Source organism: Pelophylax lessonae, assembly GCF_965119305.1.
Source record: "Pelophylax lessonae genome assembly, chromosome: 5".
NCBI lineage: Eukaryota > Metazoa > Chordata > Amphibia > Anura > Ranidae > Pelophylax > Pelophylax lessonae.
In genome coordinates this window covers 519,372,518-519,397,595 of record NC_138772.1, presented here as the reverse complement: position 1 = coordinate 519,397,595, position 25,078 = coordinate 519,372,518, and the positions used below count along the sequence as shown (strand labels likewise).

Below are 25,078 nucleotides of genomic sequence, written 5' to 3'. Positions count from 1 at the left end.
GCTGGACGCCAGCAGTAGGAAGGTGGAGGAGGCCATCTTGGTACACCCAGCACTGGTCAGCGCTAAAACTTTAGGCTTTGAAAATGTAACATTAAAACAGCATGACCGATCTCAATATACTGTACTATATTCATTAAATATATGCTCACTTTATTCTTTAAATGACTGTGAAATTGAAGACGTAGCTGGGTGTAGTAAGATGTCCGCTGGCGCCTTATGACTGCAGGTGTTCGGTCAGATTAGCAAACCTATCAATGCGCAGTAAGTATTCAGCTGACGGAACGTCACTTCCGTTAGCTAATCTGATGGGTCGCCTGTTCTGACGGAACACTGGCACTGCAGATGCCTCCATCCACGTTATTTAGCGTGGTTGGGAGGATCAAGTAATTTCTCCCATTCAGCCTGTGAGGCTGATTGAGAGAAATCTTAACATGGCACTACCTGCATGGAGTTTGCATTTTTTCCCTGTGCCCTGCGTGGGCTTCCCCTGGGTACTCCGGTTTCCTCCCATACTCCAAAGACCAGTTTTTTGGTTAATTGGCCCCTGTCTAAATTGTCTCTTGTATGTGTATGTATAAAAGTGAGTTAAGCCTAGTACACATGGGCTGAATGTTGGGCGACATCAGCTGGTTCAATAAAAATCAGCCGACATTCGGCCCATGCGTGTGGCAGCCATTTGGCTGGTTTCTGACAGACATGCATGCTGGAAAACCAGCAACCGACCGGCTGCCGACTAGCACTCTAAGCCAATGACTGAGAGCGCTGACCGGAGTGTTCTGGCGGGAGAGGCGCCCCCCTATCAGAACACAACAGCTCAGCGGGGGAGATCGATGTACTAACATCGGGTTGTCAGTACAGCGGCTCCGACCAGAGCTCAGTTTTTTTTTCTTCAACCAGAAAAAAAAAAAACTAATGGTGTGTACTAGGCTTTAAGGACCCCTAGATTGTAAGCTCCCTGGCGGCAGTTTTTTTTTCTTCAACCAGAAAAAAAAAAACGAATGGTGTGTACTAGGCTTTAAAGACCCCTAGATTGTAAGCTCCCTGGCGGCAGGGACTGATGCGACTGTACAATATTTATGTAGAGCTGTGTAAATTAATGGCGCTATATAAGTACTTGTAATAAATAAATGTATGTCTGGCTTTAGAAGAGAACACAACCTCCTCCATCCATGTTTTAGATCTGCAGGAAAAGTCTAGTGTAAAACTAGTGCTGGGCTTTCCTATTATAGCCGGTTTACACTGAGGCGACACGACTCCTTACTACTTCGGGGGCGACTTGTGCATTACCATGCACCACGACTTCGGAGCAACTTGCAGGGACTTCACATAATGGAAGTCTATGCAAGTCGCTCCGAGGTCGCCCTGAAGTAGTACAGGACCCTTTTTCTAAGTCGGAGTGACTTGTGTCGCTCCTATTAAAACCGGTCCTGTAGCGGTCAATGGACAGCGAGGGAGCGCGACTTGTCAGGCTGACAAGTCGCCTGACAAGTCGCGCTAGTGTGAACCGACTCTTAGAGGCACCATAGCATGTAAAAACTCTGTACTGTAGGTATTTTTGTAAATAAAGAATTTGATACAAAAATAATTATAAAAAATAGATATAAAAAATAAATAAAAACTTTGTTTCAAACATAACCAAATAAAACTAACCAAAAACCCAAATGGTTTTCCTGTTTCTTAGCACACAAAGCTTTCACTTCAATTAGATACAGAATGTGCAGAGTAAGTCTCGTCTAGCAAATGCACTGTAATCTCTATAATTAAGCTGCACAAAAATTGGTCATGCCTTCTTCAGTGTGATTCTGTGTAATAAACAATGCTGGCAAGCCAGATATTTTCCAGCAATACATCATGACAGAGCAGAGAAATCAAAGGTCTAGTTGGTGTTGCAACAACTTGTAAACTAACTCCCGTGCAAGTGGTTTTTCACACGAAAGCAGAGATACGGCCCATTAAAGGGGTTATAAAAACAAAAGTCACAGTTTGAAGCTTTTCCAGAAAAAGAGAGAAACAACTAATCGCAGTTCACACAGTACAAATATTAATACAACGCATTTATAATTTTTTTTGCATTGTTGGTAAAGAAAAAAAAAAAATCAACATTTTTTTAAACATTTCATTTTTGTTCACTAAGGAAACCCAAAAGTTGAGCTTAATTTGCCTATTCTAGGTCCATTGGTTCTCAGTGTAAAGGCTTTGAACTTCCATATGTTTACATATTCGTAACAGTAAATGAGCTTTAAAAGTCGCTGGGTAACCTCTGTAGCTGCAGGTACTGCAGAGTAATTAATCTTCAAAAGTCCCTGCAAAAGCACTGAAATCCTAACCTAAACTGACACTTCCAGGAGTGTCGATTTCCTTGGTCCCCTGAAGAACCAGTTCTTGCTGGTTCTTTCCTGTGACATCATATCAACACTCTCTCCTGCAGTGACATGAGATCAGAGGGTAGAACCGGTGGGAAGTGTGGGGGACCAAAGAGGTTGACACCCAGCAAATGTCAGTTTTCTAGAAGTGTCAGTTTCCTAGAAGTGATAGGTGTGGTGTTTGTTGGCAAAGTCTTTTACAGTTATCAGCAGAATTAACATTAAGACAAGATCAGTTGTTTTCACTTCATACAACTCAGGGTTATACACTATAATGTCAAAAATATTGGGACGCCTGCCTTTACACACACATTAAATTTAATGGCATCCCAGTCTTAGTCCGTAGGGTTCAATACTGAGTTGGCCCACCCTTTGCAGCTATAACAGCTTCAACTCTTCTGGGAAGGCTGTCCACAAGGTTTAGGAGTGTGTCTATGGGAATGTTTGACCATTCTTCCAGAAGCCCATTTGTGAGGTCAGGCACTGATGTTGGCCAAGGCGGCCTGGCTCGCAGTCTATGCTCTAATTCATCCCAAAGGTGTTCTATCGGGTTATTGGGTTGAGGTCAGCACTGTGCAGGCAAGTCAGGTTCCTCCACCCCAAACTTGCTCATCCCCGTCTTTAATGACCTTGCTTTTTGCACTGGTCCAAATCATTTGGTGGGGGGGAGATTATGGTGTGGGGATTGTTTTTCAGGGGTTGGGCTTGGCCAGTTAGTTCCAGTGAAGGGAGCTCTTAAGGCGTCAGCATAAAGAGACATTTTGAACAATTTCATGCTCCCAACTTTAAGGGAACAATTTGCGAATGGCCCCTTCCTGTTTCAAAATAAATGCGCACCAGTGCAAAAAGAAAGGTCCATAAAGACATGGATGAGCGAGTTTGGGGTGGAGGAACTTGAGTGGCCTGCATAGAGTCCTGACCTCAATACGGTAGAACACCTTTGGGATGAATTAGAGGGGAGACTGCGAGCCAGGCCTTATCATCGAACATCAGTGCCTGACCTCACAAATGCATTTCTGGAAGAATGGTCAAACATTCCCCATAGGGACACTCCTAAACCTTGTGGACAGCCTTCACAGAAGAGTTGAAGCTGTTATAGCTGCAAAGGTTGGGCCAACATTGTCAATTGGGTCAATATTGAACCCCTACGGACTAAGACTGGGATGCCATTAAAGTTCATGTGTGTGTAAAGGCAGGCGTCCCAATACTTTTGACCAGTAGTTGCTCCATACAGCCTTTTCAGAAAAAGAGAAACCCTTTGGTGGAGGCAGAGCTGAAAACGATTTTCTACATCTGAGAGAAGTTACCCTCCATAACACTCATTATGTACCATTTTTACAGCAGAATGACTGGCTATTAAATATTGACCTCGGAGAGCGAACCTTTAAGAATTCTAAATCTGGTTTGTGTCAAAAGGTTTATGGAGATGTAAAGATTCTAGTGAATGGAAAATAGTACAGCTAATGAGGACAAAGTTAGGCTCTGTGCACTGGGTCAGTATTTGATTCCCAGGAAAATGGGACACTCAGAAGAAAGATGACCTGGCATGTGTCTTCTGTATATGAACATGTGCATAAAAATGCCTGGGCCACATGCTGAACTCCCTTGGTCAGCATATTGGCCATGAGGTGGAAACCAGGGGTGTCCAACTCAAGGCCAATATGCAGACCAAGGGAGTTCAGCATGTGGCCCAGGCATGTCTATAGAGAAGTATTGCAGGCATAGAAGCCACAGTGGTCGACAGGGACAGGCATGGAGAGATGCTGGGGATGCCGTGCAAGCATAGTAGCTGACAATGAGCATCCAGGCACAGGCACCTCTGGAGTGATGACGGGGCTGTCGAGTTTGTAACGGAACCGGCAGCAGCAAAGGGAGGGACTCCCAATAGCACCAGGCAAGAAAATGCCACATAGCTGTATCTAGGGAGGTGCTGGGTGCTACCCCCAATAGCCCCCTTACCCACTACCTCCCCACATAGCACATAGTGTCATATATCGATGAAATCCAATCCCCTTATCCATTTTCTTTTCATTCTAGCATGGCTTCCACATTGCTTTGCAAAAGAAATCAGAACACCAAAATAAGAAAAGTTGTGGATGAAGGAAGATTGTTCAAGGAAAAATATTACATTAGCTAGATCAGTGATCGTTAATTTGTGATCTGCCTGACTTTTTCTGCTCATCAGCTGTCCTTATTGTTATTGTACTTTATGTGTGGCCCAAGACAATTCCTCTTCTTCCAATATGGCCCAGGAAAGTCATAGGGTTGGACACCTCTGTAATAAACACAATTCCATTGGGTAAATCCTGCAAGCTGCAATTTTAATGTGTCCACTTTTCCATTCATATCAACTGAATGGAGCCCTTCAAAAACGCAATGCACCTTTTAATACAGGCATGTCCAACCTGCGGCCCGAGGGCCGGATGCGGCCCGGAACCTTAGGCAATGCGGCCCACTGCCCCCTGACAATTTTTTTTTTCTGGGGAGGAAGGAAGTCAGGTAGGGGGCACTGCAACAGCGGCTTCCAACTTATGGTAGGCAGAGGCTGCCTCAGAGGGGGGGAGGGGAGCATGTGCAGTGTTTCTGACTCCTACCACCATGACCACTTCAAATCACTGAAGTGGTCATGGTGGTTAGAGTTTTCCTTTATTATCGCTCAGAAGAAGTAAACCTCTGTATACTGATTCCATTTCATTTGATCGTCCTCTAGTTGTGTTAAATCAGTGCGGGGCGGCATTTTATAACTTATATACCTTAACTATAGTATATATTTTATATGCGGCCCTAGAAAATTTCTCTACACTCAATGTGGCCCAGAGAAGCCAAAAGGTTGGATACCCATGTTTTAATGTCTTGGCAACTCATGTTAACACGTTTTGGAAAGTATCTGATGCGAATGGGCCCCAAGGCAATGTAAGTAAAAGCATGAGATACCATAAATGGGGCTAGCGTAGGAAAATGCACCCTACGTCAAATCTAAAGTGAAGGTCCACTGCTAGAGCACAGTGGAAAATCCCCTTTATAACTCTCTGTTTATATCTAGGCATAGCCTAAAATATAACTTTACTCTAGAAAATCTGCAAAATAAAGTGTTTTACCTTCTCATTGCACTAGTTATCCTGTGAAAATCCTCAGTGTATAACCAGATTACATTTTGTAAATGATGCCTAGAAATAGTCAACTGCAGCATCTTCAACCTTGGAAAGAAAGCATAAGGAAAAACAATTCCCTATACACCTTTAGGTCAGTGTTTCTCAACTTTTGTCCTTAAGTACAAATGGGTCTATAAAGAAAATCCAAGAAAAAGGGCGCAAATGCCTAGTGCATTAACAGCACTTTATTGAAGGATAAAAATAGTACGTACTCACAAAAGCAAATGTTGCAATCAGTGCTGTACATAAACCAAGAAATTGAAGGGTCTTACACATGATGCTACTCTTCTGGTTCAAAGCATGTCATAAGACTACCTTACACGTTTTGGGGACATACCCCCTTTTTCAGCACAAGAAGGGGGCATGTCACCTGAAATGCATCAGCTAGTATCATGACATGGAAAACAAATAGTGCAGCGCTAACATGAAATAAACCATGTGTTTAAATGGATTACCAAAAAAGACACAATAATTTGTGCAACTCAAAAACTGATAAAGTGACCAAAAAGTGCAAATATGATCAATAAATGTGCATATAAGTTAGAAGAGTCCAAACTTCCAAAAGGTATATATGTGAGATCCAGAGTGAATGGTAAAAAAGGAGACGTTGAATTCCCAAGAAGAAGATAACTGGAAAAACACCCGTGACAACTCTGCTGTAATGGCTGCTTACCAGAAAAAACGGCCCCCAAATCAATGGTCAGGCCACATACGCTGAGATAGATATCTGAACACTCCTCTTAGTAGGATCTTAAGTGAGGCAATCAATCTCTCCCAGGTCAGGTTAATCACGATCCAAGCACAAGAAAGCCACATATATGGGAAAAGAGACACGAAGACCCATAGTGTAAACCAGTAAAGATGAACAGTATATTTATTTCAAGGTTACACTTACATCCAGTAGGTAAAATGAATCACATCAATGCAGCATGTAAAAACAGCGGCGTCCCGCGTGTGGTGTACAAGCCAGGCTACAAGGGGCGTGGTGGTTGAGCGTCAGGTACCGCTACCCATACTGCTACCCATACTTTGAACCAGATAAGTTGCATCGTGTGTAAGACCCTTCGGTTGCTTGGTTTATGTACAAAGCTTTCGTAGGTTTTTACACTTTCTATCCTTCAATAAAGTGCTGTTGATAATACACTAGGTCAGTGATGGCGACCCTTGGCACCCCAGATGTTTTAGAACTACATTTCCTATGATGCTCAACTACACTGCCGAGTGCATGAGCATCATGGGAAATGTAGTTCCAAAACATCTGGGGTGCCAAGGTTCACCATCACTGCGTAAGGTGATTGCGCCATTTTTGTTTGATTTTGTTTATAGAGTTGTGCGATTTCTCGATCTTAAGAGGACTGTGATCAATAATAAATCCTGCTCTATATAAAAGAAATACGAGAAATCAAGAATATGTGGAATTCCTCGCTAGTGGGTGGTGAAATACTGTTCTAGATGTGCTTAGACACGTCAGCCAATATCCTAGGTGCAGGGGTGTCAAACTGGCGGCCCTCCAGCTGCTGCGGAACTAGAAGTCCCATCATGCCTCTGCCTGAGGGAGTCATGCTTGAAACTGTCAGCCTTGTAATGCCTCATGGGACTTGTAGTTTTGCAACAGCTGAAGGGCCACCAGTTTGACACTGAAAGGAGCAAATAAAGCAAATGGAAGGAAGATAATTCCCAGCATCCAACACAACGAAATTGCACACAGTCTGCGGTAACTCCTATTGCTTCAGGATTTTATTTTGTTAACTTTCTCAGCTTCTTGTCAGTACCATTTCAAAGAAGGGTTTGGCCTATGAAAAGGCAATCACTGTTAGTTGCCACCACAAAGGTGCACATATTCCTGATTTTGTTTCTACTGGCTTTTAGCTAAAAATGTAGACAACCGTGAAGCTTCACAGACATGGTACACGCATGACATACTCATTAGCTGCTAATGGTTACAGTTTTGCAACAGCTGGAGAATTCCAAAATAATGACCTCTGACTCTTGGGTAGAAAGATCAGGAATCCCCGGATAAATGGAGGATTCCAAAGGGTGCCCCAAGAACAGGTGAAAAAAGTAATAAGCAACAAAATTGAGGGTTCCTTACTTTGCTTTCTCAGATCTTTCAGCTGCTCTTTGAACTGAACAAATTTATCACTCTGCCTCAGTTCCTCGTCGGTGTTCTTGCTCTGCAAGGTAGAATACCTCTCCTGGACAAGTTCTTTTAAATTCGGGATCTGCTCCGGTGTCCTCCGCTTTAACTGAATATAGGAAACAAGAAAACATAAAATGAACTGGATTCGAACAAACTACATATACTTTATAAGTAAAAAGGCAAAACCATCCATAATGCTGATCTATTCGTGTATATTCATCATAAATTAACCTGTAACCAAATTCAGCAAACTGCGGATAATGAGCAGTTCTCCTACGTACAACGCCATCAGAATATTGGCATCAACAACCGAGCTAAGCATGCTTTGGTCACATTTCTGGTAGTAAAGCAAATCTCCTGCGCTCGAGTGACATATGCCGGAGGGAAGAGAGATACTTCAGACTCAGGTGGACAAAGCCTATGGTCTTGCTGCCCCCTCAGGATCAAGGGTATCCAGAACCAACTGAGAAAAAGACAAAAGAAAAGGGGCGCACCGACCTAGTGCATTATCATTAAAACCATTTATTAACATTTAGAAGGTATGTAATATACTCACAAAGAAGGTGTGAATGTACACACATCAACATAATGTACATAAAATCTCCAAGGTAGCCAAGGTCCCACACGAAGCTGAGTGGCATGCAGTGTGCCGTATGGGGCTGCTGTGGCTGGGCTGACGCGTTTCCAGGGCGAGCCCCCTTCCTCAGAGCCAGAAAAGTTGCTGCTGCAGCATTTGAAGAAATGCATTTGGAGATGCAAACCTGGTAACCAACTACAAGAAACGTCTTACTTCTGTGTTTGCCAACAAGGGTTTCTCCACCAAATACTAAGTCATGTTTTGCTTGGGGATCAAATACTTATTTTACTCACTGAACTGCAACTCAATTTAAAACATTTGTTTTTTTTTTTTGAATTTTTGGTTGATATTCTGTCTCTATCATTTAAAGCGGTTGTAAACCTGAAAAAAAAAAAAACCTGCAAGACAAAGGCATAATGAGCTAGTATGCATCGCATACTAGCTCATTATGTATTACTGACCTTAGAACGAAGCCCCGACACGGACCCCTGGACACCGCTGTGGGAGCGGACATGATCCCTCGGCGTCTCTTCCGGGTTCGGCGGCTCCAGCGCTGTGATTGGCCGGGGGCTGCGATGACGTCACTCCCGCGCATGCGCGCGGGAGTCATTTTCCGGCAAGCCCCAGGCATGGAAAGCTGAAGGTCCGCCGGACCTTCAGAGCGCATGCGCCGCTCGCGTGAGCGGCTGCATGCAGTGCAAATATCTCCTAAACCATGCCGGTTTAGGAGATATTAATTGTACCTACAGGTAAGCCTCATTATAGGCTTACCTGTAGTTAAAAGTGTCAAAAAGCGGTATACTACCGCTTTAAAATACACCTATGATAAAAATTATAGACCGTTGTAAGTGGGAAAACCTACAAAATCTGCAGGGGATCAAATGATTATTTTCCCCACAGTATATTTTTTTTATGTACAGGTTTAAAGAAAAATCTATCATGGCTTTTTTATTTTTACTGGTTTGTCTCATATGGTACATGTAGTACCTTTTCCCATGTTGCAAGCTGCATCCTAACCCTAGCTATGAGGTCTAACACGCACTAATACCCCCATCCTGACAACAGCTAGGAAAGAGACGGCTGCTTCATAAGGACAGTTGCTATGAAGTAGCCGTCTTTCCAAAGCTGTTGTAAGATCTATCGTGGCAGGAGAGGAGGAGGGAAAGACAATCGATCAGATTTCTCTTGCACAATAAATCCAGGCCCTGATTAATGGTGATTTGTGTATGACCCCTGAAATATGTTGGCTCTCAATTCTTGACTGTACTTATATTGAGATAAACAAAACTTTGTATCTGGGCCAATCCCTTTAGCTTGGTACTCTCGTCCTCTCTCTCCATACAAGTTAATTCTTCCAGGGACTCCACTAAAACTTCCATTGGGCAGTAAAAAGGGACCACACTATAGCGATCATCTGATTTATTCAGAACCTCCACAGCAGACAACCCTGTTAGGCCCCTTTCACACATGCTGTCCGTTTGTCCGTTTTTCATCCATCCGTTGACAGATGAAAAACGGACATCAATGCATCTCTATGTAAAAACGGATGACAACTGATGATCATCAGTTAACATCCGTTTTCATCCACTTCCGTCAATGTCCGTTTTTTTGAACGGATGAATGCCCTATTTTTCATCCGTCAAAAAAACGGATCGGACGAAAAAGGATGTCAACTGATGACAACGGATGAAAAACTGATGTCAACTGATGACAACGGACGACAACGGATGAAAAACGGACGACAACGGATGAAAAACGGACGACAACGAATGAAAAACGGATAACAACTGATGAAAAACGGATGAAAAACGGATAACAACTGACGAAAAACGGATGACAACTGACGAAAAACGGATGAAAAACTGATACGTTTGACGTGACTGAACTGATGAACTGAACGGACTGTATGTGTGAAAGGGGCCTTAGACAACATAGTCCGTTTCCGACCTCACTTTTTTTCTACTGTTTACAGCTTGGTCAAGAACCAACCGAGCCTGTTACTGGGCAGCGAAGGAGCAGCAACACACAGATGAGGTAAGCCTTGTGCTATCCTCCTCTTTCAGCCAGATCCATATGTACTATATACTGTAGCCTGATTGGTTTACAGTGCTGCCTCTTCATTTCCCAGTTTAAATCCGTCTCTCCAGGGAACTACAGGGGCAAATACAAAGACAAACTGATTCTGGGAACTCAAGAGTCACTGCCACCAAAGTTTCTACAATAAATATGGGATCATTTAAAGCAGAGTTCCACCCTAAGGTGGAAGCTCCACTTATCTGTCCCCCCCCCCCCCCCCCTCAATTTTTGTTTATTAAAAGTCTTGCAATCAATAAGCATAAAATCAATATACATAAATATATACATATTTACATGAAAAGGGGGAAAAAAAATACATAGCAAATTCTGCTCTCAAATAAAGACTACCTTTACAGCAAAAACAAAACTCACATCATGAACATGTCATTACCGGGGAAAATAAGTAGGACTCACACCACCACACCAGACATCAAACCTGTGAGGTCAAGAAACAAAACCACCCCCATTATGCATGCAGCCCTTCATCAAAAAGAAGATATTAACCAACAAAAGCTAAGGGTGTGAAAGAAATAGCATAGGAAAAAAGCTCCTCACCCAGAGATGGACAGTTCACCAAAGGCAGGTCTGATATTCCTCCATGTCCTTATCCAGATCGCTCAAGGCTCCCCGCCCTTCTCAAGACCCCGAATCTTCCCAACCTCACCCAGAATATCGTACACAACCACCTTGACAGGGAGGACTTTCTTCCGCAGGGTAATCTGGCACCGTGCATTCCACGTGAAGTAATGGACAACTATACTTACTAGAAAAAGTGTATCCAAATCAAAATCCCAGCGGGTCAGTAATGCCCCGTACACCCCCTCCGCATAACTCATGGACACCTTTTTGGGGGGGGGGTACCTGTATTTGACAGGTACCCATCACCATTTCCATTTGACCTTGCTGCTGCAAGGTCTGTCAGATGTTCGGTCCCCCCTCCTCCTCCGCCGTGCCATTCGGAAAGCGCAGCACGCTTCGCACATGCGTAATAGGGAATCGGCTGCGAAGCCACAAGACTTCACTGCCGGGTTTCCCTTACAGGCTATGGCGGCAGCAGCACACAAGAACCGATAGAAACATCAGCTGGGGTGCTGACATCGTTGGATTCCTGGACAGGTAAGTGTCCTAATAATAAAAGTCAGTAGCTACAGTATGTGAAGCTGCTGACTTCTAATATTTCTGTGCAGGGGCTGGAGCACGAATTTAAAGCATATCTATGGTCAAAAGTCAAAGTCATATATTAATTTCCACACTGTATTTCAATTGTTTCCAGCCTACTCCTACTATTCTGAATGATCTTGAAGTTTGAAAACTTACTTTGTGAAGATCCCTGCACATTTACTTCCCTGAATTCTGTGTATTCAATATGTCCTGTGAGTAGTCATTGCTGTGTCACAGAATTCACAGAGCCTGCTTCCTGAACTACAGAGATGCTGAGAGGAGGAGTTTCAGGAGGCGGAGTCAGTACAGGCAGCTAGGTACCATGGGATAGATAGTCCTTAGAAATTGAGAAGCTGCAAAGCATACAGGGAATCCAGGAAGCTGTGGAAAGAGACGGCCAGCTGACAGATAGCACTCATGACATGAAAGAAGATTTTTCAAGTAAGCTTATATTGTCAGAAATAAATATTTTTGTATTGCTATTAAAATGCAGATGTTAAAAAAAATGAAAGCGTATGCTGTGACCGTAGGACTCCTTTAACTCTCCAATATCTATAAAAATGAATGGGATTGAATGGATCGGACCTTTTAAATAATACATATTGATTAGTACAGCTGTCCATGCTCTTCTGCACTGTAGGTATTACATAACAAAACGGCTGCCTAAAATCATGGAGGAGTCAGGTTTTCCTATTACATCCTCACCCAGAACTATATGCCTTTTCAAAACGCCATCAAGAACAGCACTGTTACATCGATGATTACATGGGATTACGCTCATTCAATAGCATTAATGGTACGTTTCAAAAGCAGACAAAGCTTTCCAGGACACAATGTGTCAAGCTGACATCTATGGCTTTCCTCAAATGGAAGCACATGGTGTTTGAACAGTCAGGGATGGGGAACACAGCTGCCAGTCTATGACAGCATACAATGAGGCTCCTGGCACAGGTCCACTGACAACACCAGAATGCAGTCAGTGCACACTGACACTTAATAATGGTTTATTGTTAACATTTAATTTCTAAACCTGTATTCCTTTATAAAACTCTTAATAGAGCAGGCACCGCAAGATGGCTTTTAAAACTTCTAAAAGCAAGCAAAACGTATTACGCGTTCTTCTTTCATATAGGTTTACCTGGTCACTGTGGGGCTAATTTACTAAAACCGGAGATTGCAACATTTGGTTGTCAGCTTACAGGTTTATTTTGTCAAAGCTTAAAGGAGTTATAAAGGCAGAAGGTTTTTTTTATCTTAATGCATTCTATGCATTAAGATAAAAAGCCTTGTGTGCAGCAGCCCCCCTAATACTTACCTGAGGTCCCTCTTTGTCCAGCGATGTCCACGAGTGTCTCAGCCGTCGGAGATTCTCCCTCCTGATTGGCTGAGACACAGCTCCAATAAGGCAATCTCCTTGAAAGGGAAGCTCAGTCAAGGCCTTCTTAGAAGTCTGGTCCGCCAGCTCAGCAAAGGCAGGAGGGAGCTGTTCTCCCTCCAGGTCACAACGTAAAAGCTTAGCCCACTCGGTCAGAGATTGCAACACAAAGACATGAGTGAATATCGGCCTCAGTGCTAAACCAGTGTACATTTTGAGGGCCACAGCCTGAGCCTTCCTGTCAGCCGGATCCTTAAAGGCCGGGGACTCTTCAACTGGATTAATGGTTGCCTTTTTCAATCTGGAAACCCACCACTGGTGAACAGTACACTTCTTAATAAGGGACTCCTCATAGGGGTAACACCTAGTAAAGCACTTAGGGACCCTAAGGGGACGCTTTGATTGTCCCCACTCTTTAGCGACACTTCCAAATAGGCAGAGAAAGGAAACACTTTTGCCGCTCTGGATGGCTTGCGAGTGCCAAAAGGGTGCCTCCATCGCAGCTGCAGCCTCCATCTTCAAGGTCTCACGCACAGATACAATCAGTGCTTCCACCAGCGCCTTTTCGTGCACGGTTGCAGACGTGGAGGAATCATCTTACCTATAAGAGGATTCCGGGCACGTGGTTACAGACCCAGCAGGGTGACCCATGTCCGCGGCGGTCAAATCAGATTCAGGATCTGATGAGACAGGGGAAGGCGGGCGGAAGGGGACTTTTTGCTAGCCTGTCACCCGAAAGCCACCTCCACCCAGGACACAAAGGACTCCAGGACTGCCGTCAGTGCATCGATGGATGGTTGGGACCCAGAGGGCCCCACAGCCTCAGAGAAGGGATCAGGTGGGGAGATGTGCTCTAAAGACTCCATGAGTCACCAGAGGGACCTCACAAAAAGTGTAAAACACTGCAAGAGACAACCCCCGCCACGCTGGCAGTATCACCCGGTCGCCAGGCACAAGCACCAAGGGATCCTCAGCAGAGAGGAAGAGAACCCCACCAGACTCACCACCCAGCAGAAACAGAAACCTGCAGCCACCAGGATAATCTGAACTCCACGGGCTGCGATCAGGAAGTGAAAGGATCCAGGAGTCAGCACCAGGGGATGAGGAGGAAACCCAGGCCTCAAGGACAGACTCAGGCAGGACGGGGGGCCCTGGCAGGAGTACAACCCCCCCCCTGCACAGTCGATCCTCCTGTCGCCGGTGGCGCACCCCCCCCCCCGACCCCCATCACCAGCATAGGTGGACCAGACCACCCAAACAGCCCCAACATGTGTGGAGGGGGGTTAGGATGGGGACAGATAAAAAAGGGGGGGTCCCTGATAGGAAGGAGGGGAACCCGGGGGTCCAACCATCTCAAGGAGGGCCCCACATTCACATCAAAACCCTTCAGTGGAGGGGGGACAGCTACTCACCATACTAGGAACCAGGCGGGCACCACTACAGACAGAACCCCTCTCCATCGAAATGGGGGGCTGTCGGCCAGGAGGAACGCTGCGACTCAGCCAGAGACCCGGTCGTATGCGACCTTGCGAGGCATTTAACTCACAGGCCAGCCCCCATCCAGTGGGGCAATGTCACGGGCGAAATAGCACGGAGCTGAGGTGTGCGCACGCTCGCTGGCCAGACTGGGGTAACCACTGTTTCAGATTATCCAGCCTGTCCCCCAGCCGGCAGTTAATCGTAGATCTCAAAGGAAAAAAAAAAGGTGAAAAAGAAAAAGAAAGTATTTGCCAGGACCAAAGATCCCAGCAAGGAATCTGACTAGGCAGAACAAAACTGAGTGCCTATAGCAGAGAAAGGGAATATACCCCCGGGGACTGCCCATGGGCATAGCCAGACTTTTTGTCTGCCTAGTGTCCTACTCCTGTAGGGGGGCAGTATAACCCAACGGTTATGGAGATCAGAAGCTGTGTTCGTCAAAGAACGAAAGAGAAAAAGGTATTTATAATTTTTTTTTTTATATCTATACAAATAGGTTTTGCCTTTAATTTCTATTTTACCAAAAGGTGATCGTTTACAATCACTTTAAATGAGACCTGTATATCAGCTTGAAATCTTCCCCAACATCCATCTCTGGATGCCACCTACCTATATATTTACTTTCATCCCTGGTACTAGGATCTGCGCTGTGCAGACATACTCGTAGCCAAACAGCCTTTGCACAAAAAAAAGTCCTACCCACAACCAGATCCCACGTGCCGTTCCTCCTATTCATTCCCACGTCTGGGTCTGTACTTATAGCAGGCCCATCCATTCAGAGGAGTTGGGCTCAAGCTACAGGAATGAATGGAGTGAGCAGAATGAATGTGCAGTAGAAGCTGCCTGCTGCCAGGACTATTTTTGCAAAGGCTCTTTGGCATAGGGCAGGGGACACATAGTAAAGATCTCAGGGGCTGACGGCAGGTGAAGTTATCTTTTAAGTAAAATACTCAGATCTGTAGTATATATTTATATGCATCACTTGCCTAAACTTTTTTGGCATCTCAGATTTACTTTTACTAGGCAGAAGTAACCCTTGGGGGTTCACGAAGCACTGGTTGAGAAATCATGGTTTACGGTAGAAACTTGTACAAATTCGGAGCTTATCAGAATGCCTGTCAGAGAACGGATGAGGAAGATTACTATCAGTCTTAGCTCAGTGAGGAAGTACCACCATTTTTATATCTTATTTTACAGGTTATGCAAAAACCTTTTTTATGTAACAGGATGCACATATCTTTTTTGGTTTTGAATTTCAAAATGACAAAAAAAAAAAAAATCTCTATATACAGTATATCACATAAGTGAGTACACCCCTCACATTTTTGTAAATATTTTATTATATCTTTTCATGTGACAACACTGAAGAAATGACACTTTGCTACAATGTAAAGTAGTGAGTGTACAGCTTGTATAACAGTGTAAATTTGCTGTCCCCTCAAAATAACTCAACACACAGCCATTAATGTCTAAACCTCTGGCAACAAAAGTGAGTACACCCCTCAAAGATCAAAACATTCAGGGGTATGGGAAATAATTACGTCCACACACACCTACACAGGTTGAACTGGATGGACTATTGTCTTTATTCAACCCTTAACTACTATGTAACCATTAAGTGAAAATGTCCAAATTGGTCCAATTAGCCATTTTCCCTCCCCGGTGTCATGTGACTGGTTAGTGTCTCAGGTGTGAATGGGAGCAGATGTGTTAAATTTGGTGTTATCGCTCTCACACTGGTCACTGGAAGCTCAACATGGCACCTCATGGCAAAGTACTCTCTGAGGATCTGAAAAAAAGAATTGCTGCTCTACATAAAGATGGGCTATAAGAAGATTGCCAAGACCCTGAAACTGTGCTGCAGTACGATGGCCACGACCATACAGCGGTTTAACAAAACCGGTTCCACTCAGAACAGGCCTCGCCATGGTCGAACAAAGAAGTGGAGTGCACGTGCTCAGCGTCATATCCAGAGGTTGTCTTTGGGAAATAGACCAATGAGTGCTGCCAGCATTGCTGCAGAGGTTGAAGTGGTGAGGGGGGGTCAGCCTGTCAGTGCTCAGACCATACGCCGCACACTGCATTAAATTGGTCTGCATGGCTGTCGTCCCAGAAGGAAGCCTCTTCTAAAGATGCACAACAAAGCCCACAAACAGTTTGCTGAAGACAAGCAGACTAAGGACATGGAACCATGTCATGTAGTCTGACAAGACCAAGATAAACTTATTCGGTTTAGATGTGTCAAGCATGTGTGGCGGCAACCAGGTGAGGAGTACAAAGACAAGTGTGTCTTGCCTACAATGAAGCATGGTGGTGGAAGTGTCATGGTCTGGGGCTGCATGAGTGCTGCCGGCACTGGGGAGCTACAGTTCATTGAGGGAACCATGAATGCCAACATGTACTGTGACATACTAAAGCAGAGCATGATTCTCTCCCTTCGGAGACTGGGCCGCAGGGCAGTATTCCAACATTATAATCACCCCACACACACCTCCAAGACAACCACTGACTTGCTAAAGAAGCTGAAGGTAAAGGTGATGGACTGGCCAAGCATGTCTCCAGACCTAAACCCTATTGAGCATCTGTGGGGCATCTGCAAACGGAAGGTGGAGGAGCGCAAGGTCTCCAACATCCACCAGCTCCGCGATGTCTTTATGGAGGAGTGGAAGAGGACTTCAGTGGCAACCTGTGAAGCTCTGGTGAACTCCATGCCCAAGAGGGTTAAGGCAGTGCTGGAAAATAAAGGTGGTCACACAAAATATTGATACTTTGGGCCCAATTTGGACTTTTTCACTTAGAGGTGTACTCCCTTTGTTGCCAGCAGTTTAGAAATTAATGGCTGTGTGTTGAGTTATTTTGAGGGGACAGCAAATTTACACTGTTATACAAGCTGTACACTCACTACTTTACATTGTAGCAAAGTGTCATTTCTTCAGTGTTGTCACATGAAAAGATAGAATAAAATATTTAGAAAAATGTGAGGGGTGTGCTCACTTTTGTGAGATACTGTATATATGGTAAAACGTAAAAATCATAAAGACAAGGAGGTAGAATGAAGAACACTTTTGCATTGAAACCCAAAAGCTTGGAGCTTGTAGGTTTTCACCATGTTTTTGTGTGTTTCTCCTGGAAATTATGCTTTCCTCCTACAATCGAACAATCTACTGGTAGGATTTAGGAATATAATGCGAAAAGATATATAAATGGCTGGGTTTTTAAGGCACCACAAAAAAATTGTAAAGTAAAATACATCAATTTTACTGTTCAAAGGTTAAAAAAAAAAAGAATAAATACACAATATAAAATAGAGCATAACATTATTATCATCTTCATCATATCCACTAGAGGGGACCAACAAAGTCCCCAATCCCTGAGTGCTACCTCAATGCATTTCAACTTTATTCGTCTTCTTCAGGGGGTTAATGAAATGGATGCTTTCTACCAAAAAACGAGAGAGTACAAAAATTGTATACAAAACAAAAGAATAATAATAATAATTAAACCTAATATACATTATGTAATAGTGAATATGTAAAAGTGATACTCCCATTTTTTTTTTTTCGTTATTAAAAATAACAAACATGGTATACTTACCTGCTCTGTTGTAGTGGTTTTGCACAGAGCAGCCCAGATCCTCCTCTTCTCGGGTCCCTCTTTGGTGTTCCTGGCCCCCTCCCTCCTGTTGAGTGCCCCAACAGCAAGCAGCTCTTTATGGGGGCACTTGAGCCGAGCCGCAGCTCCCTGTGTCCATTCAGACATGAGGCAGGAGCGTGCCCCGGCCTCATCTTTCTCCTCATTGGCTCACTGACTTTGACAGAAGCGGAAGCCAATGGAACTTCGCTGCTGTCACAGCCAATGGGGAGGGAGAGTATTAGGGGGGCTGCTGCACACAGAAGGTGTTTTACCTTCATGCATAGAATGCATGAAGATAAAAATAAAACCTTCTGCCTTTACAACTCCTGTAAACGCACATTAATGTTGATGAGGTGGATGGGTGCAGTCCTGCTCGACCCTTCTGCCGGGCCTACATTGTTGAGCTGAACTAAGGCTTGTCTATGGTCAAGCTTAAGCCCCGTACACACGTACCGATCATCGGCCGAACGATCGGCCGTCTTTTGTCCAGGGCTGTCGTGTCTGCTGGAAACTGCAAAAGACTGCACACGAATTTTGTCGGCCAACAACAGCCGACTGCAGAAGTGATGTCATGTGATGGTTAACTTTCCTTGTCTTTTTTCTTTTCTGAGCATGCCCAGTCTTGCAAATCTGCTGTCTGTCGGCCGAAATCTGTACTGACTGGCGAACAATTGGCCGTTCTGGTGTTGGCCAACAAAAATTTTAATGCCTGCACGACAGATTCTGTTCAGCCGAAAATGCGCTGTCGGCTGTCGGAAGCATCATACTAACAAGCCTACAATCGGCCGATCGTTCGGCAGCCGAATATTTACGGCCGACAATCGGTACGTGTGTACGGGGCTTTATTCTTGAAATTTAACTGAATACATAATGTTACATGGATTGATTGTTAAGGCTGTGTAAACACTTGAAGGGCTCATGCACAATGCAGTTCAAAAAAGCTGCTCTAGATTGAGCTTCTTTGAGCATAAGCTTTTTTTCCATAAATCCTTTCCCCAGCTAATTTTTCCTATTTTTTTGTGCGTTTTCAAGCTTTTTTGAGCTTTTTCATGCATTTTCAGGCAGTTAGGCATCTTTTCTGCTCGAAAGCTCCTCTCAAAAATGCCAGTATGGTGGTGTTTTCTTTTCTGTGTGATAGAGCATATGCCTGTAAACTCCTGAAAAAGCCATAGTGTGCATGGACACATTGGCTAACATGGAGGGGAGTTTCCAGGCAGAAAAAATGAGAGCTCAAAAGCCTGTAGGAGCCGCTTCTTTGGGCTCATGCACACTGCAGCACAAAAGAAAAAGCTGCTTTTACAGGCATTTGAGCTTTTATTTCAGTTTGAAGAAGCTTGTGCTTTTTTGTGCTCTTTTGAACCTTTATATTAAGCTTCTTTGAGCATAAGCTTTTTTTTTTTTTCATAAACCCTTTCCTCAGCAAATGTTTCCTATTTTTTTGTGCGTTTTTCAAGCTGTTTTATGAATTTTGCAGGCACTTAGGCGTCTTTTCTGCTCGAAAGCTCCTCTCAAAAATGCAAGTATGGTGGTTTTTTTTCAGCCTGATAGAGCATATGCCTGTAAACTCCTTAAAAAGCCATAGTGTGCATGGATACTTTGACTAACATGGAGGGGAGTTTCCAGGCAGAAAAAAATGAGAGCTCAAAAAAGCTCAAACGCCTGTAGGAGCCGCTTCTTTGGGCTCATGCACACTGCAGCTCAAAAGAAAAGCTTTTATTTGAGCTTGATGAAGCTTGCACTTTTTTTTGTGCTCTTTTGCACATTTTTGTTGAGCTTCTTTGAGCATAAGTTTTTTTCTTCACAAACTCTCCCCTCAGCTCATTTTTCCTATTTGCGGGTTTTTGATGTCTTTTGAGCTTTTTGCGCGCGTTTGGGACACTTAGGCGTCTTTTTTGCTCCACGGCTTCTCTCAAAAATGCGAGCTTAGTGGGGGTTTTTTTCTGCCTATAAGAGCTCATGCACACTGCAGCTCAAACAAAAAAGCTGCTTTAACGGCAGGGATCCTCAAACTACGGCCCTCCAACTGTTGCAGAACTACGCATCCCATGAGGCACTGCAAAACTCTGATATGCCCAGACAGGACAAGGCACGATGGAAATTGCAGTTCCTGAACAACTGGAGGACCATAGTTTGAAGACCCGTTTTACGGGCATTTGAGCTTTTATTTCAACTTAAAGAAGCCTGTGCTTTTTTGTGCTCTTTTGCACTTTTTTATTGAGCTTCTTTGAGCATGTTTTTTTTTTTTACAAACCCTCCCCGAGCTCATTTTTCATATATTTTGTGTGTTTCTGAGCTTCCTTGAGCTGTTTCAGATTTTTGCGCTTTTTCGGGCATTAGGTGTCTTTTCTGCTCAAAAGGTCCTTTAACCACTTGCCGACCGCCGCACGACTATCTACGTCGGCGGTCAGCCCCTCACAGGCAAACTGACGTAGGTCTACGTCGCTTGCTTGTGAGGGTCTAGGGAGCGAGCGCGCGCCCCCGGAGGTGCGCTCCCGCGTGGTCACGGACACCCCCGTGCGTGTGACCGGCGGACCCGATGTCCGCCGGCCACTCTGCGATCAGCGGGGGAGAGGGAGAAAGTCAGGCGGCTTGTGTAAACAAGCTGCCTGTCATTCTCCCCTGTGTATGAGAGATGATCATACGGTTCTACTATGTAGAACCGTTGATCACCGTTCATACAGCTGAAGCCACAGCCAATCACAGTAGAAAGCACGCCCCTAGGGACACACACAGCCCCTCCCTCTCAAATAAAGTTAACCCCTTCACTACCAGTGTATTTTTACAGTAACAGTGCATATATATAGCACTGATTACTGTAGAAATGTCACTGGTAACCCCAAAAGTGTCAAAAATGTCAGTCAAGGGTCCGATCTGTCTGCCGCAATGTCGCAGTACCGCAAATAAAATCGCAGATCGCCGCCATTACGCGTTAAAAAAAAAAACAACAAAAATGACAAAAATCTTTCCCTTTGTTAGTAAACGCGATAACTTTTGCGCAAACCAATCAAAATACGCTTTTTGCGATTTTTTTTACCAAACATAGGTAGCATAAAACAAATTAGCCGAAAATGTTAAAAAATTTTGATTTTTACATTTTTTTTGGGGGGAATTTCATATAAAAAAATGTGAAAAATATTGCTATTTTTGCAAAATTTACGCTCTTTTTTTGTTTATAGCGCATGATCAAAAAATCGCACAGGTGATCAAATACCACCAAAAGAAAGCTCTGTTTGTGGGAAAAAAAGGACGCCAAATTTGTTTAGGTACAGCGTCGCACGACCGCGCAATTGTCCGTTAAAGTCACGCAGTGCCGAATCGCAAAATACCCCCTGGTCGTTTAGCAGCCAAATCCTCCGGGGCTTAAGTGGTTAAAAAACGTGAGTGTGGTGGGTTTTTTTCTGCCTGTAAGAGCATATGCCTGTAAACTCCTGGCAGAAAAAAATGAGAGTTCAAAAAAGCTCAAAAGTCTGTAGCTTCTTTGGGCTCATGCACACCAGCTCAAAAGAAAAAAGCTGCTTTTGCAGGCATTTGAGCATTATTTTCAGATTGATGAAGCTTGCCTTTTTGTGCTCTTTTGCACGTTTTTATTGAGGTTCTTTGAGCATATATATTATATTACATTATATTATTTATATTTTTTTACAAACCCTCCCCACCAGCTCAAATTTCCTATTTTTTTTTTTTTAATGTGTTTCTGAGCTTCTTTGAGCTTTTTCACATTTTCTCAAATTTTTGTGCTTTTTTGGCCAATTAGGCGTCTTTTCTGCTCAAAAGGTCCTCTCAAAAACGTGAAGTTGGTCGTTTTTTTTCTGCCTGTAAGAGCATATGCCTGTAAACTCCTGATAAAGCCATAGTGTGCATGGATACATTGGTTTACATGGAGGGGAGTTTACTGGCAAAACAAATGAGAACTCAAAAAAGGTCAAACGCCCATAGAAGCAGCTTCTCTGAGCTTCTTTGAGATGCAGTGTGCAGGATCCTGAAGTTACTAGCCTGGCCGCAGGTTCATTTTAAGATAACACAGAGGACAGGGTGCAGGAAAGTAAGGAAGAGCCTAGACTACAGAGGTATACAGAAGACGGCAACAGAGCCAACAAAAGTAAAAAAGCTGGCATCTTTACTTTAAAAGTTAAAAATGGCTGTTCAGTTAATCAGCCATTTCCTCATTACCATTTGCTGTACAAGGTACAAATGACTCAATCTGGCTTCTGACACAGCGCAGATTGCAAGCCTAGGAAAAAGCACATCATCCCTCTCGTGCAAAGTGGGCTTCCTTTTATCTAACAGAGGAAGGAAGAAGTAGTCAGCCCAATTAATAAACACACAAAGTCACCGGACTCGAATGGGTGCAACCAGAGGCGCCAGGCTGTCACACACAACCTGCCCCTGACAAACAGGAATGTGACGTGAACTCACATAGACAAAACTGCGAGTATAGTCCACTGGTGAGAGTATATACATCATGTATTAATATATTGATTCTTAAAAGAGATGTATGGCCAAAGCTTTTTTGGCCATACTTTACTTGTGGGTCACAGAAGTGCACTTGCTTGTGCTCTCCTGTGACCCAGAATCCGAAATCTCTCAGCTGACATGAGAGAGCCTCTCCAGGCTCTGAAAGGAGCCTGACAATATTGTCAGGATCCACCCAGCTGCCTGATTGACAGATGGCCCCAGCTCTCAGTGCTCGGCTGATTGCCAAAGCTAGCTGCACCTGGCCCTTCTCCAGCCAGGGACATCAGTAGGATCTGGAGGGCAAAGTAGAGGGCAGTGACTGGCAGACACCGCTCTCAGCTCTGAGAAGACTGAGTCAGTGGTCACATTACAGCGATGCTGCAACATAGAGGTGAGTAAGTATGTTTATTTTTTTTTAGTAACCCCAAATTTCTCCTTTAGTGCCGGTTCACATTGATCCGACTTGGACTGCGACTTGTCAGCCTGACAAGTCGCGGTCTGTCGCGCTCCCATTGTTCGGTACAGGAACCGTTCTAATAGGAGCGACACAAGTCGCTCCGACTTAGAAAAAGGGTCCTGTACTACTTCGGGGCGACCTGGAGCGACTTGCGCCGAAGTCGCGGTGCACGCGACTTTACAGGTCGCCCCCGAAGTCGTGCCGCTGCAGTGTGAACCGGCACTTAAACCCAGAAGCTGGTTGAATGGTTAACCACTCCCCGTTTACCCTCAGCCAATCCCCTTTCTGGAGATGTCAGCACTACAGCGCTCCCATCCTAAACCACTGGTGGTGCAAAAAGACCCAAAAAAGGTTCTGAATGTTTACTGATTTTATTTTCTGATCTGCATGCTTGTTCAGTTTTTATTAGTAGGTTTGCAGTGGCAAACAAGACCGTATAAGGGAGAGGCAGAGGATACAAAATTTTATAAAACTTTGCTTCCTGTGATTCCTCTCAGTAATTAAAGCATAACTTCAGGATTATATAAAAGACCCAAACTAATGCAGCTCTGTAATCATTAATACATCATTTATTTTCCAACACTGCACATTACTGGAAACCCACTTTGGCACGTCTGCGCATGCCCAGGAACCCCTTCTGGTGCCTCAGCTTATGCACCAAACTAAAAAACGATGGTTGGCTGAAGCTCAAGGGAACAGACGTTCCTCTTTAGAGCCCAAATCCAGGGAAATGAAAAAGTCTACCCTTAAAGGATAAGTTCACCTTTTGCAATATGTTAGATGTTCCACCCGTATTTAGGCCCCTTTCACATGGGCTGGATCTGTCCGAACGGAATCCGCCTGCTCAACTGGTGATCTCGCTCGATTGCAATCGCTCGATTTATTCTCCCTGGAGAAGAGACGCCTGAGGGGGGACATGATAGTAATTTATAAATATCTCAATGGGGATCTCAGCTTAGAAAAAAAGCTGTTCAGTTGAAGGGATTGCATGAGGACAAGAGGGCATACAATGCGATTAGAGGAGAAGCGTTTTAACCTAAGGCAATGTGGGGGGTTCTATACTGTTAGGGCTACAAGATTGTGGAATTCTCTACCACAAGAGGTGGTTTCTGCGGGAAGTATGGTGGCTTTCAAAAGACTCTTATGCCCCATACACACGTGCAGATTATCTGAAGACTTTTGTCTGCAGACTTACCAAAACCATATAATATGAGGTCAAACCTAAACACTTTCAATTTGTATGCAATCCGGCAGGCCCTTGCACTACATAGAAAAGGTAAATCTGAAGACAAAAGTCTGCAGATAATCTGCACGTGTGTACGGGGCATTAGACTTACATCTCAAGGATCAGAACATTCAGGGCTATGTGAGATGATTCCGGCCACACACACCTACACAGGTTGAACTGGATGGACTATTGTCTTTATTCAACCTCACCTACTATGTAACTATGTATCTCTTTGCTAATCCTCGCTGAGCAGGCGGATGACAGGTCCTGTCTGCTCCACTATGCAGAGTGGACAAAAACACAGCTCATTCTACTCTATGGGGCTGTGTCCATTTCCATCCAATTGTCATCTGATCCGACCCGCTGGACGGGTGGTGAACGTATCTCCATACTTTTGTTTTCACCTGATTTTGTCGGATTTGATGCCAGGCGGGTGTCATTAGCCCGAGAGTGCAATAACCACCAGCAGACAGTCACCAAAATAGCTGATTTCGCCAGCCTAGGAATGGCTCCTCCCCTGATAAATAACCCTACATTAACCCTGGGTATCCAGGTAGGGCAGTTGTAAAAAACAGATACATTTAGGAAGAAAAATAATTTTTAGGAAGTTAATATGGCCCATGAGGCTCAAGGGTAGGGCAGCCCAACAAGCACACTTGGAACAAAGTTTAGATAATAATGGAGACAGATTAAGGTTAAAAAAAACTACCCGGAGCCCGCAGGACCTGGATGCCCAAGTAACTACACCACTGGTCAACCCACATCAAAGGAATAGCAACTGTGGTCTCCCTAGCCTAAGAGTCCAGGGAGAACATCTTCGACTTGGACTAGTTAATACAAATTCCAGAGAACCACCTATACTCCTCAAATATGTCAAGGGCAGCCCGCTGTAATGTTCTGGTACCTCTGGTACCCTTGTTTCCATATTTCTCCTCTGCTAACTGCGTCCCATCTTGTGTAACAAGTGACGCATATACCTTTA

The 25,078-nt window shown here is 44.2% G+C and overlaps 1 protein-coding gene across 1 annotated transcript in view; it reads right to left on the bottom strand.

The window, feature by feature from the left end:
- Positions 1-25,078, bottom strand: part of NSMCE2 (NSE2 (MMS21) homolog, SMC5-SMC6 complex SUMO ligase) — a 463,563-nt gene that overhangs the window by 220,199 nt on the left and 218,286 nt on the right. The window contains exon 4 of the mRNA XM_082257374.1: positions 7,608-7,761. Within this exon, the coding sequence (XP_082113500.1) occupies positions 7,608-7,761 (154 nt within the window). The remainder of the gene's footprint in view (positions 1-7,607; positions 7,762-25,078) is intronic.